Source organism: Tympanuchus pallidicinctus, unplaced genomic scaffold (assembly GCF_026119805.1).
Source record: "Tympanuchus pallidicinctus isolate F22 unplaced genomic scaffold, pur_lepc_1.0 scaffold18, whole genome shotgun sequence".
Classification (NCBI taxonomy): domain Eukaryota; kingdom Metazoa; phylum Chordata; class Aves; order Galliformes; family Phasianidae; genus Tympanuchus; species Tympanuchus pallidicinctus.
Window position 1 is genome coordinate 9,214,270 of NW_026294699.1, and position 10,774 is coordinate 9,225,043.

At 55.1% G+C, this 10,774-nt stretch overlaps 2 protein-coding genes across 2 annotated transcripts; both read right to left on the reverse strand.

Annotated features, from left to right (window-relative positions):
- Window positions 1–629: 629 nt before the first annotated feature.
- LOC128079234 (mesothelin-like protein) lies at window positions 630–5,787 on the reverse strand. Its single transcript, XM_052680209.1, has 12 exons — window positions 5,763–5,787; window positions 5,436–5,467; window positions 5,087–5,136; window positions 4,564–4,713; window positions 4,405–4,495; window positions 3,950–4,309; window positions 3,673–3,828; window positions 3,346–3,479; window positions 3,000–3,130; window positions 2,755–2,849; window positions 1,560–2,472; window positions 630–881 (listed from the first exon to the last, which is right to left on the reverse strand). The coding sequence occupies exons 1-12, from the start codon at window positions 5,785–5,787 to the stop codon at window positions 799–801; spliced, it is 2,220 nt and encodes a 739-aa protein (XP_052536169.1). The 3' UTR covers window positions 630–798.
- Window positions 5,788–8,281: 2,494 nt separating this feature from the next.
- RPUSD1 (RNA pseudouridine synthase domain containing 1) lies at window positions 8,282–10,603 on the reverse strand. The gene is made up of 5 exons (XM_052680205.1): window positions 10,294–10,603; window positions 10,092–10,215; window positions 9,904–10,006; window positions 9,733–9,834; window positions 8,282–9,508 (listed from the first exon to the last, which is right to left on the reverse strand). Exons 1-5 carry the CDS (start codon window positions 10,536–10,538, stop codon window positions 9,108–9,110), a joined length of 975 nt encoding a protein of 324 aa, XP_052536165.1. The 5' UTR covers window positions 10,539–10,603; the 3' UTR covers window positions 8,282–9,107.
- Between the last annotated feature and the right edge of the window lie 171 nt (window positions 10,604–10,774).

Below are 10,774 nucleotides of genomic sequence, written 5' to 3' on the forward strand. Positions count from 1 at the left end.
AGAACAATATAAGAGCTTTGTGTAGGACTTTCAACATATTTTTTTGCTTCTTTACGGGATACGGAACTATAGGGATTTCTGTCCAAGAAAAGCCTTAATGTGAGAAGAGGATAGAAGGAAGTCAAGGCAAAGGAAGGGGAATCTATCAAGATTTGTTAGCCAGAAAAGCTCCAAAGCACTAAATGTATCCAAGAACATGCTTGATTAAGAAAAAAATAGTTGATTGTTTTATTATATATAATTGCAACAGTAATCAAGATAAACTACCCTCAATTTGTCTTCCTAACTAGGCTTAGTGTAGTTTGAACAAATGTTGATGACAAGTTCATGAAGCAAATTAAATGCACTTTAGTGGATTTCTGGCTGAGTTTTCAGGCTGAGTTTCTGGGCTGTGTTCCACCTCTCTTTCAGGGGCCAGCAGTTCGAGTCCCTGAGTTTTCCCACTGTTTTTTTTAACTGTGGGACTGCTTAGAAGCAAAACAGCACCCAGTGTGAATAAAGCTGGTAGAACTGTGCCCACTGTCAGCATTAAAATAGTGCTGGATCAGCCAATATTAACTGATAATTGTATAGAGCAGCTAGCTTGTGAAGTACCTGCTGCTTTGGGATGGAAAATCATCTGTCCTCATTTCACTTTCCAGATTCAAAACAAAATGAGCTTTCCTTGCTGGAATCAAAAGGACAAACTCTTCTCCTTCCCTGGGTTTCTACTTTTCAGGCAGAAATTTGCCAGCATCGTTTTGCAGGATGATGAATGTGGGAGGAGGGATTCGGGAGCGCAGTGCTGGAGGTGCAGTGTCAGAGAAGCCCTTGTAGCAGGGATATTGCCATGGCTGTGGTCAGTATGTGGAGTAAGCATGAGGACACCCTGGATCCTGAGCCTAGAGAACAGGGATGAGAAAGGATTGAGTTATCCACACAAACAGCACATGTGTGCACTTGGGGCAGGAGAGTTGCTTTGGGGTTTGGATGCCCTGGGGGTCTGTGTGTGTGTGACATCGGCCAGACCCTGCACCTTCAGGCACTGCTCTGCATCCTGTCTACAAAAATCACCTTGTATCACAGTCAGGAGAACTGAGTCTGCTCTTATTTTTTCTAGTGCAGAAGTAAACCTGAGTCAGTAAAGGTATGAGTGCAGCTCTGCTGGGATACAGGACTATAGACTTTAGGGCTTTCACTATTCAAAAGCAGTATGTGCAGTTAAAATATGGAACTCTTAAGTCCTTTGTGAAAAACAGTGCAGCACACTGACGTTGATGGGTTTACTCCAGCTGTTTTGCAGAGTGGATGAGAGCTGCTGTGCACTCAAAGTGTGATGAGGTGCCGTAAGCTATAGCTTGCAACACTTGCAGGATCTGAAGGCAGCATGCTGCAGAACAGCTGTTGTCAGGCCCTGTGCAGGTACAGTGCTACCTGACACGCTGTAACTACCTGGGGTTTCTTGTGCATAGCATGCCACTATTGAATGTAGCCAGGAAAAAAGCAGATCAGCTGCTGCTTGTTGGTGAGACTTTTGCCCCCATGTTGGCCCCTCAGCCTTTCCCAGTTCCCAACCTTACCAGATTCAGGTTGCAGATTAATGTATCCACCAGGTGGAGGTCTGGGTGTCTCTGGCACATCTACTGGTGCTTTCTTGGTGATCTCTCTGCTGGAGGTGGTGGAAGAGGGGTCGAGAGGTGCTGGAGGAGCACCAGTCTTGCAAATGGTTGCTGTAGGCTTGCTCGTTGAAGAGCTGATACTTTGGGTGGAGGCAGTGATGTTGTTAAGTGGGGTGGTGGGCTTGTGGGAGAGGGGATTCATTTCTGTGGCTGTGGTGGCAGCAGGCACAGAGGTGGGCTTTGGGACAAGGGCACAGGGGGAGCTTGGGGTGGTGGTGTTACAGGGGGCAGGAGCTGGACCGGTGGTACCTCCCAGTGCTGGGGACACTGGTGGGGTCCCAGTGCTGCGGATGGTGCCTGTGGGATTGGGAACATCAGTGCTGGTGGTGGCACTGTGTGTGACAGCTGGGGGTGGAACAGAGCTGGGAGAGGTGGCCCTGGGGCTGACAGCAGTGAGGATGGTGGTGAGGAGGGTGGCAGCAGGGGATTTGGAGGTGGTGGGTTGGTGGATGAAGCATGGGGTGATGGAGCTGGGGACTGGGGTGGAGGTGATGGTGGTGACAGCAGTGCTGGGCTGGGCGGTGTATGGGAGGGTTGGGCTTGCAGTATTTGGGGTGGGGGCCTCGGGGCTGGTGTTTGGATTAGTGGGGTGGCTGCTGGTGGCTATAGGGGTGGGGGCAGCAGTGAGGGGGGAAGGGGTGGTTGTGGGGGGAGGCTCCCGCATCCCCCCTTGCAGGCCGATTCCCAGGATTTGGTCCAGTTCCTGCTGGGACTGTTTCTTGACCCAGCACATCACAGCAGTCTGATTTTCAGCTCCCTTCAGTTGTTGGATGTTTGCCCCCAGCAAATTTTTGACATCCAGAACGCTGAGTTTCTGCAATGCACGTATGACAGCTTTGGTCAGGCTCATAGCTGACACTGCCTGAAAATGCTTTTTTAAAGGGTATGCAGAACGAGTAATAACTTATGAAAGAAAATTTTGAAAGGTTAGAAGTAGAGATTTGGTGATCTGATGACACTGAAGTCTTGAACCCATAGCTCAGCTCTCAACTTAGAATGATAGAATGGCATGGGTTGCAAGGGACCACAAAGATCACGTAGTTCCAACCCCCCTGCCATGGGAATAACAGCAGCACACAGCACAGCAGGAACATACCTGCAGTTCATTGGGATTTAGGGCAAGAAAGGTGTCAATGTCCATGTTGACGCCATTTTCAGCCAAGTCCTTCAGGTCTTCTGCTGGAGCTCCACCTTGAAGAAAGCACCCAGGGCACCTGAACTCATGTGAACACTTCCAACACTGAGGGAAGGGCTTTGCTGGCTGTTGGATAGTTCTTGACTATGGCCAGCCTTCCAGCCAAGGAAGACATCTCTACAGAAAGTGAAGGCTGAAGAACCTACCCAGATATGGCCGCATCTGGAGGTAATACACCTTGGTGCCAGCCTGGCTGGCAAAGGCCTGCTGGGCTTTGCTGTAGAATTGGTCCTTTTTCTTTTGAGAGCAGGAAGAAATGTCCAGTACTCCAGCGCTCCTGAGGGAAGGGAGGTTTGGAGGTCAGAGCAGGGGGTGCCACCCAAAGCCCTTCCAATGGCCAAGGGGATGTGTGAGTTATCCCCCACCCATGTCACTGGCGGCCCAGAGTGGGACACGACCATTGCAGAGCCAGGTGGACCTGCTATCCCCTGCTCTCTTCCCATGACCCAGGCATCCTGCAGGATGGATGAGCATCCCTATAGAGTGCTTTACCCAATTGCTTCTGGAGGTATTTTCTCAATCTGCTCCTCGTTCAGATCACACAGGAAAATCCCACCAATTTGCTGAAGCAAGGGCCCTGTTAGGTTGCCCCCCAACTCCAGGAACCTTGCGATCAGCTGCTGCTTCTGGAAAACACAGTTCATGCATTGCGTGCTTCGAGAAGAGGAAAATGTATTTGGCAGAAACGCACTACAAAACCCCTGTGCCTTGGGCTCCAGGAGATGGGGGGGTGAGCTCCCACAGGAGCTGGGCACAGACACGAGCTCAGAGCAGCCCTCGTTTGGGCTCTCCTGCATCTGTCCCTGTGCCCCTCGGTACCTGGGCGCTGCTCCATTTGCCATCTGAGGGGTTGAGCAGGGCGCAGAGTGTGTCTGCTGAGGTCACCTGCCACTGGCTGAGCTCCTGCACTGTGTAGAGGCGGGACAGCGGCCCCAGCCTCCGGAGCTGGGCATCTGGCATCCCGGTGGGGTACACCTGCACTCAGCAAAGAGGGGTGGGGAAGTCAAGGATGCTTGTGGTGTCTATATTAAAGCAAGAATTGACTTCCCCGTCCCAAGTAGTTGCACCACTGCACGTGCCCTGGTTCACCCCTTACCTCCTGTAGCCTTTTTTTCAGCACCCAGAGATACTCGGTGGTGAGTGGCTGCTCCAGCACATGTTCTAGGTCTGTTTGCAGAACGCTGTCACTCAGGCAGAGGTAGAACTGCTCGGGGCTTTCATAGTCGAGGAGCAGGATGCTCTCAGAGAGCACACGGGTGGTGATGGGCTCCTGCATGCAGCCTGCAGGCGGGGAGGGTGCATTTGGGGCTGGCATCTCTTGGTCTGCGCTCCGCTTTGGCCGGGGGTGGGATGCTGCTGCCATGGCTGTCAGCAGGATCAGGGACTGCTGCCGCTGCTCCCATCCCTGGGTGCTGTAGGTGGCTGCGATGCTCCTGGCAAATGCCTCCCGTGCTGCCTGCCAGGGAGGGCAGAGGAATCTGAGTTCCTCAGGATGCTGGGCCCCATGCCTGTGGGCTGGCCTGACATATGGGACATTTAGGGTTGGCTCACCTTATCCACCAAGCTCAGCGTGGTCTGGTTCAAAGCCAGTGCTAGTGGCCCCAAATGTTGCAGAGTCTCCAAATCCCAGCCTGAAGGATGTCTGCAAAAAGCACAGCTCAGCATTCTGAAGGGAACACCTCCCCTCCTGCCCACCGCTGGGCTCCTTACCCATATACTGTACTGCCCCTGAGGAGCACAGCATTGACAGCATTCTGTTGGGCACCCGTAAGCATGGGGCAGAGTTTCAGGTGCTCCAGGATACTGGGGTGCAAAGCAATGATGGTGCCTGGTTCCATGGTGCACACCAGCACCCCGAGGCTGTGACAAAGGAGGTGGATGACAAAGAGATGGGTGACAAATGAAGCATGGCAGAACGCAGGCACGAATGTGCCCTAGGGCAGTGGCAATGCCCTGGGCTTAGAGTAAGACAGAAGCCAGTGGAGCCCAGATTTGGAGTCCAGAATCTCCCATTGTATCTGCGCCAGCCCCATAAAAAGAGAATTTTTGTTTTGTTTGTGCTACAACAGAAGAGGATAAGGCTGAAACCCAACCTGGAACCAGAACTGGCTGCGCCAGGCTCTAAATCTTCCCCAGCCCAGTGCCAGTCACAGAGCCCATGATGCACATGGGAAGAAACACAACGCCCAAAGCAAACAACACTTCTGCACCCTGTGCTGGGGTCGACACTCACTCAGCATATGGCTCCGTGGCAGCAAGGATGGCACCGAGGAGGAGAGTGGCCTGGGGGGAATTATGGAATCATAGAATCATTCAGACCTCTTGCATCCCAAGCCCAATCCCAACCCATCCCACCATGCCCACCAACCCACGTCCCTCAGTGCCACTTCTCCATGGTTCTGGAGCACCTCCAGGGATGGTGACCCCACCACTTCCCTGGGCAGCAGTGCCAGTGCCCAACTGTTCTTTCAGAGATGAAATTGTCCCTGATATGCAGTAAAGGAGAGCAGGTGGACATCAGCCCCAAACTCTGCTTAAAGCCCTGTTGGTTTGGAGCCATTTATCAATGCTCAGTGACTCACCAATGCTGCCTGCATGAGGGCAACAGGAAATCCTGCAACAAAATGAAATGGTGTTGTGAAAAGTTCAGCAGTGTGCATACAGGGGCTGTGCTGGAGCAGCTCCAGCTTTCAGCCTGGGGAAGTTTTCTTTGTCAATTGAATAACATTTGGTAAACGCTGTGTGAAGAGAGCGGAGTTCTTAACCACCCTGCAGCCCAACCTGGACACCATGGAGATGAGCTTAGAGGGAGAGCAGTGATGCCCCAGAGCTGGGAGAAGTGCGTGTTCCCATTCCCAGCACAGTGCCAGCTGTGGGCTGGGAGCAGGTCTGGGGGCAGAGGCACTCACGGAGGGTAGGGGCTGCCCACACCATGCTGCCTGTGCTGGGAGTCTGGTGCTGGGTGCCTCCTTGTGCTGCTGGAGCTGGAGCTGAGCCTGGTGTTGCCCACGCAGGGTGCTGAGTCCTGCAGAGCAGAGGACAGGCTTCACTCCATGCCCATTGATAACGTGGGCTCTGTGATGAGTTCTCTCGCACTGGGACCCCTCAGATGCACACCAATAGAATGGTGAGCAGTTCCACCAGGGGTGCACCCCCTGTACCCCAACCCCGCTGTTATAAACCCCCCTAGAAAATAAATCCTTGCTCCAGAACCGAGATCAGCACCATGCAGCACAATTGGGGTCACTGCAAATCATTTCCCCACTAAGTCCCATCCCGTTCCACCATCCCACCCAGCTCTGGCCACCCTCTGCCCACGGCTTTGTCACCTACCTGCACCTGCAGTCGCCTGCAGCCAGGGATGAGCAGAGGGAGCGGAGCAGCACGGCCCTTATCTGTGTGGGGTGGGGATGGGGCTGCAGGATGGGGTGTGACGGAAGCAGTTTCTCAACTCTGTTTTGTAAAGTCTCTCTCTCTCTCTCTTTTTTTTTTTTTTTAATGTAAAGGGTCACTTTGAACTTGGAGGCCAGGGAATGACAGCTGCTGGTTCTGCAGCTCCTCATGAGGACAGAGTGCCCCTCAGCCAGTGAGAGCCCTTTGAGTTACCTGGGAATGCATCTCAAGGGCAGTCTGCTTCCTTCCTTACTGTTTTATGAGTGCCTGTTGTGATGCCATCCAGCACATACTGGGAGAGAAAGGATTTAAAAATAAGGAAGGGAGACCAAGGGGATGCAGCACAAACCCAGATGGTGACAATGATGCTGGGAACCCAATGCGTGCTGTGTGCCTTGTGCTGAGCCCTGGCAGGAGAGAGCTGGGGGACAGCAATGTGGGAGCTCTGCCAGTCTCTCGCCCTTGTTCTGGGGTGCCACTGTGGGGTGGCAGCCACAGGCACCCTACTCAGAGCTCACATCCAGCCCCAAAACTGCCTTAGGGTCCATCACAGGAAGTGGCCCCTGGTATTTTCTGGGGGTCCTTTGGATGTTGGTGGCAGTGAGGTGGGGACACTGCATGCCACCCAGCTGTGGGGATGCTCCTGGGCAGCTGCTGTGTAACCCTAAAATCTTCACAACCTGAAGGATGCACACAAACCCTTTGTTCTTTGTTTTTCCACCCATGCCAACCTCAGCAATGGTGTTAAAGTGCCATTAAGAAATGGTGCTTGTCCCTACAACCACAGTGCAGGGCTGCACTGCTCCCACCTGTCCTCATCAGAGAGCTCTGAACTCTGCAGGAATTTGGAGGAACTTTTCCTCCACCTCTGCTGCTTTGTTTTGGAACAGTCCCAGCCGCTGGCGCTGTCACTGCCCTCTGGCTGACATCAAGGTATGGCTTTGGTGCTGTGCTGTCAGGGGAGGAGAGGGGCTGAGCCCCCCCAAGGCATGCACACAGAGGGGATGGAGTATTGGGTGACATCTGAAGCCCCAACCCTCCCCCACCTCATGGCCTCAGGGACTTGGGAGCTCAACCAATGCCAATGTCAAGGGAAGTATGAAAGGGTTGGAATCGGGGTAATGGGGATGGAAAATGTCCCCAGGGCAGAACTGCGTAAGAGAGGACCATGAACCCTATGGGGACACAGCATGGGACAGGTGAGAGGTGACCGAGGTTTGGGGAAGGGCTGGGCTGTGGCATCTGCCCCACAAACCTTCACTACCAGCACAGGGTCACCGATCGGGATGGCTGTGGGATGGATGACCCTGCTGGTTTCAGCTGTGGGGTTTCAGCTGGATAAGGATGAGAGTGTGATGATGACACAACAGGTTGGGTTGGCCGAGTTGGAGTGTGGGGCTGTCTTGCTGGACTGGTTTGGGCTCATTCCTACCAGCCCCAGTCCGTGGCATTGCATTGGCCCCACAGTGACTGGGGCAGCACTGAGAAAAGGAAGAACCACAGAGGAAGAGTATCAGGAAGAGATGGTTTACTATGGCAATGCCCACAAATACACAATAAATAAGGGTTGTTACCAGGGGTACAGAAGACCACGAAACACACAAATACCCAAACATGACCCCTCCCAAGCTTTCACGTGCACAAAGTGGATCTACACAAAATGCAGCGAACGCCGCGTGGAGGTGATGTGGGCAGCGCTGCCCCGTGGGCAATAGCTTTAGGGTTGGCTCCTGCAATATCACTCAAAGTGCAACACAGTGCGGGATTGTGGGACGCAGTGCTCCGGCTGTGACCATCCCCATGGCACAGTGTCCACATGCTGCCATGGCAGTTGAGGGCACAGTGTCCCCAGCTTGTGGCCGCAGCCACATGCGGATGTTCCTGCACAGATGGGGCACATCCCAGCTCTGATGCAGCAAATGTCACCCGTAATCTTTCGGCCTTTCGGCACATCCCTGACAGTAATTCTTTGGCAAACACTCAGTGCTGTTAATTTACAGCTTCGGGAGTGCCTGTGGCTGCCTGCGCTCCCTGGGCACACCTGGAGGTGGGGATGGGCTCTGGTGGGGAGGAGCCAGCCCTGCTGATCCCCAGAGCCCCTGCCACCCCCCCGTCTGTCCTCTGATCCATCTCAGCAGAGCTGCCTCCACACCTAGGAAAAAAGGGAGATGCTAGTAAAAGGAGAATCTATTTAAAAAAGCGTGGGGATGCTGGCTGCTTTAATACAAGGTAAGTACTAAAAATACGTGCATCTCTGGGACCATCAGAACTGCTAAAAGACAAGATTCGTTCCATAGAAATCTGAAAAAAAGCTTTAAAATCTCTTCATACCAATTTGCTCATCTTCAACAAACCTTTAAAAACAAGTAGATGGGTGGTGAGGCTGTGCCGCAGTCCCAGCTCATGGGCAATAAGCAAGGAGGGGTCATCCCACCTCCTGCACTGAGGACTGCGGTGGGATGGAGCAGTGGACACAGAGCCCACGGAGGGCACACTGAGCACCCGAGTGCTGTGGGACTGTGGGTGCATCCAGCACACTCATGGCACAGCCGCGCTGCCCCGGCACAGGGACGCAAAGCTCCAGGGTCACTCTAAGCTGGTGCGTGGCACACTGACTGCTGCTGTGGCACACAATTAGGAAAGGGGCATCCGGTGGCCAAGTGGGTGATGGGCACGGTAAAAAAAGAAACCAATCCTAATTGCTGCTAAAAACTGCCTAATCCCAGACCCAGAGGTGAGGGAAACCACAACCTATGGAGAGTGTGGATGTGGAGTTAGTGCTGGGCTCTGGGGGTAGGCTGCCAGAACCCATCAGACAACTATGGAGCAAAGGGTTGGGAACGCGTGGAAATGGCCGGCGCTCACTCCAGAGCCCACTCAGCCAACCACTGCTCGCACTGCACACGCTGCTCCTCCAGCTCCAGGCTCTTGGCTTTGCTCAGTGCCTCCTCTTCTTTATCCCCAGGCACGGCTTGCTGGCTTTGCCCTACGTCCCCCTTCTGCACTGCCTTGTCCTTCAGCTCCTGGATGGTCTCGTCCAGGCGGCGCACAATGTGCTGCGGCACCCAGTTGCCATCCATGGCTGTGACAAAGGGGTCAGGCGTGCAGACCTCGATGAGCTCCTTGCTGGTGGGGATGCGCAGGTAGTAGGCGTGCAGCATCATGCGGTATGGACCGCTGTCCTTCTTGTGGCTGTACGTAAAGTCCCCCACGATGGCGTGGCCGATGGCACTGCAGTGAACCCGGAGCTGATGGGTGCGCCCTGGGAGGGAGCAGTAACTGGGGCTACAGGGTTTCACCAAATCCCCCCTTGGCATCCCCATGATAGTCCCTCTAATTGGTGTCTCTCCAATTGGAGAACTCAAGTCCATGAGCTCAGCTTCAGCCAGCCCCTCCTGGACTGCTTTGCTCCACCAATACTGCAAGCACAGATCCCACCCTGAGCTATGGACACATGCACCACGTGAGCCCCCCCCAGAGCCCCACCTGTCAGCGGCTGCAGCAGTACTTTGGTCACAGGATCTCCGCTGTAAGACCCGTGCTCGAGCACAATCAGCTCCGACTGACACGGCTTGGGGTTTTCACAGCCTGCAACAAGATCCAGGGGTCAGCCCTGCCCAGCTCCCCGGGTTCAAGCAGGGCACGCGTGCTGCTCACCCTCTGTCCCCTCAATGCACATCATGTGGGTCATGCCCTCTGCTGTGTTCTTGCCGATGGCATAGCGGATCGTCATGTGGCTCTGGTCAACGTGACCCCTCACCTACAGGAGACAAAACTGGATTGCAGGGCAAGCCCAGGCTCACTCCCTTCCACCCCCCAGCTTGTACGGGTAGCGCTGAGCTCACCAGGGCCAGGTAGGCTTTGGTCACCAGGCGGTCCTTGAAGCACTTGTAGGCGCTTCCTGCCGCCGCTTTGTTGAGTGCGACGCAGAGGGCCCCGCTGGTGGAAAAGTCGAGCTGGTGGCAGAACCTGGAGCAGAGGGACGTGAGGGAGCACCGCGGCCGCTCGGCCACTGATGCACGGCCCGGCCCGCGGCTGGGGGCTCACCTGAAGCCGTAGTATGTGTCGGGGTCTGCCAGCTCGGGGAAGCGGTGCTTCAACTGACTCTGCAAGGTCAGCGTCTCGTACCACATCTTGCTGTCGATGCGGATGTCCCAGTGCTTGTTGACCACGATGAAGTCAGGGCTCTGGTACAGGATGCAGAGGTTGTCGATGGTGCCCGGCTCCATGGCGAGCGCCCTGCGGGGACAGCGGCGGGGCTGGGGCCGGATGGGCCGGGGCTGACCGCGCATCGCAGCCCCGCATCGCTCGCTCCCGCGGCCCCGCGCAGCCCTCCCGGAGCCCCACGCCCCGGCCCCGCTCCCGGCCCACCTACGGCGCGGCCCCGGCTCCGCCGGGCGGAGCGCAGCCGTCGCAACGCGTCACCTCGGCGCCAGCCGCGGATCGCCCCGCAGCCAATCAGCGCGTCCACCGCTTGCTGACCTTCTCCTCGCATCCAATCAGAGAGCACGCAGCTTGCTGAGCCGCG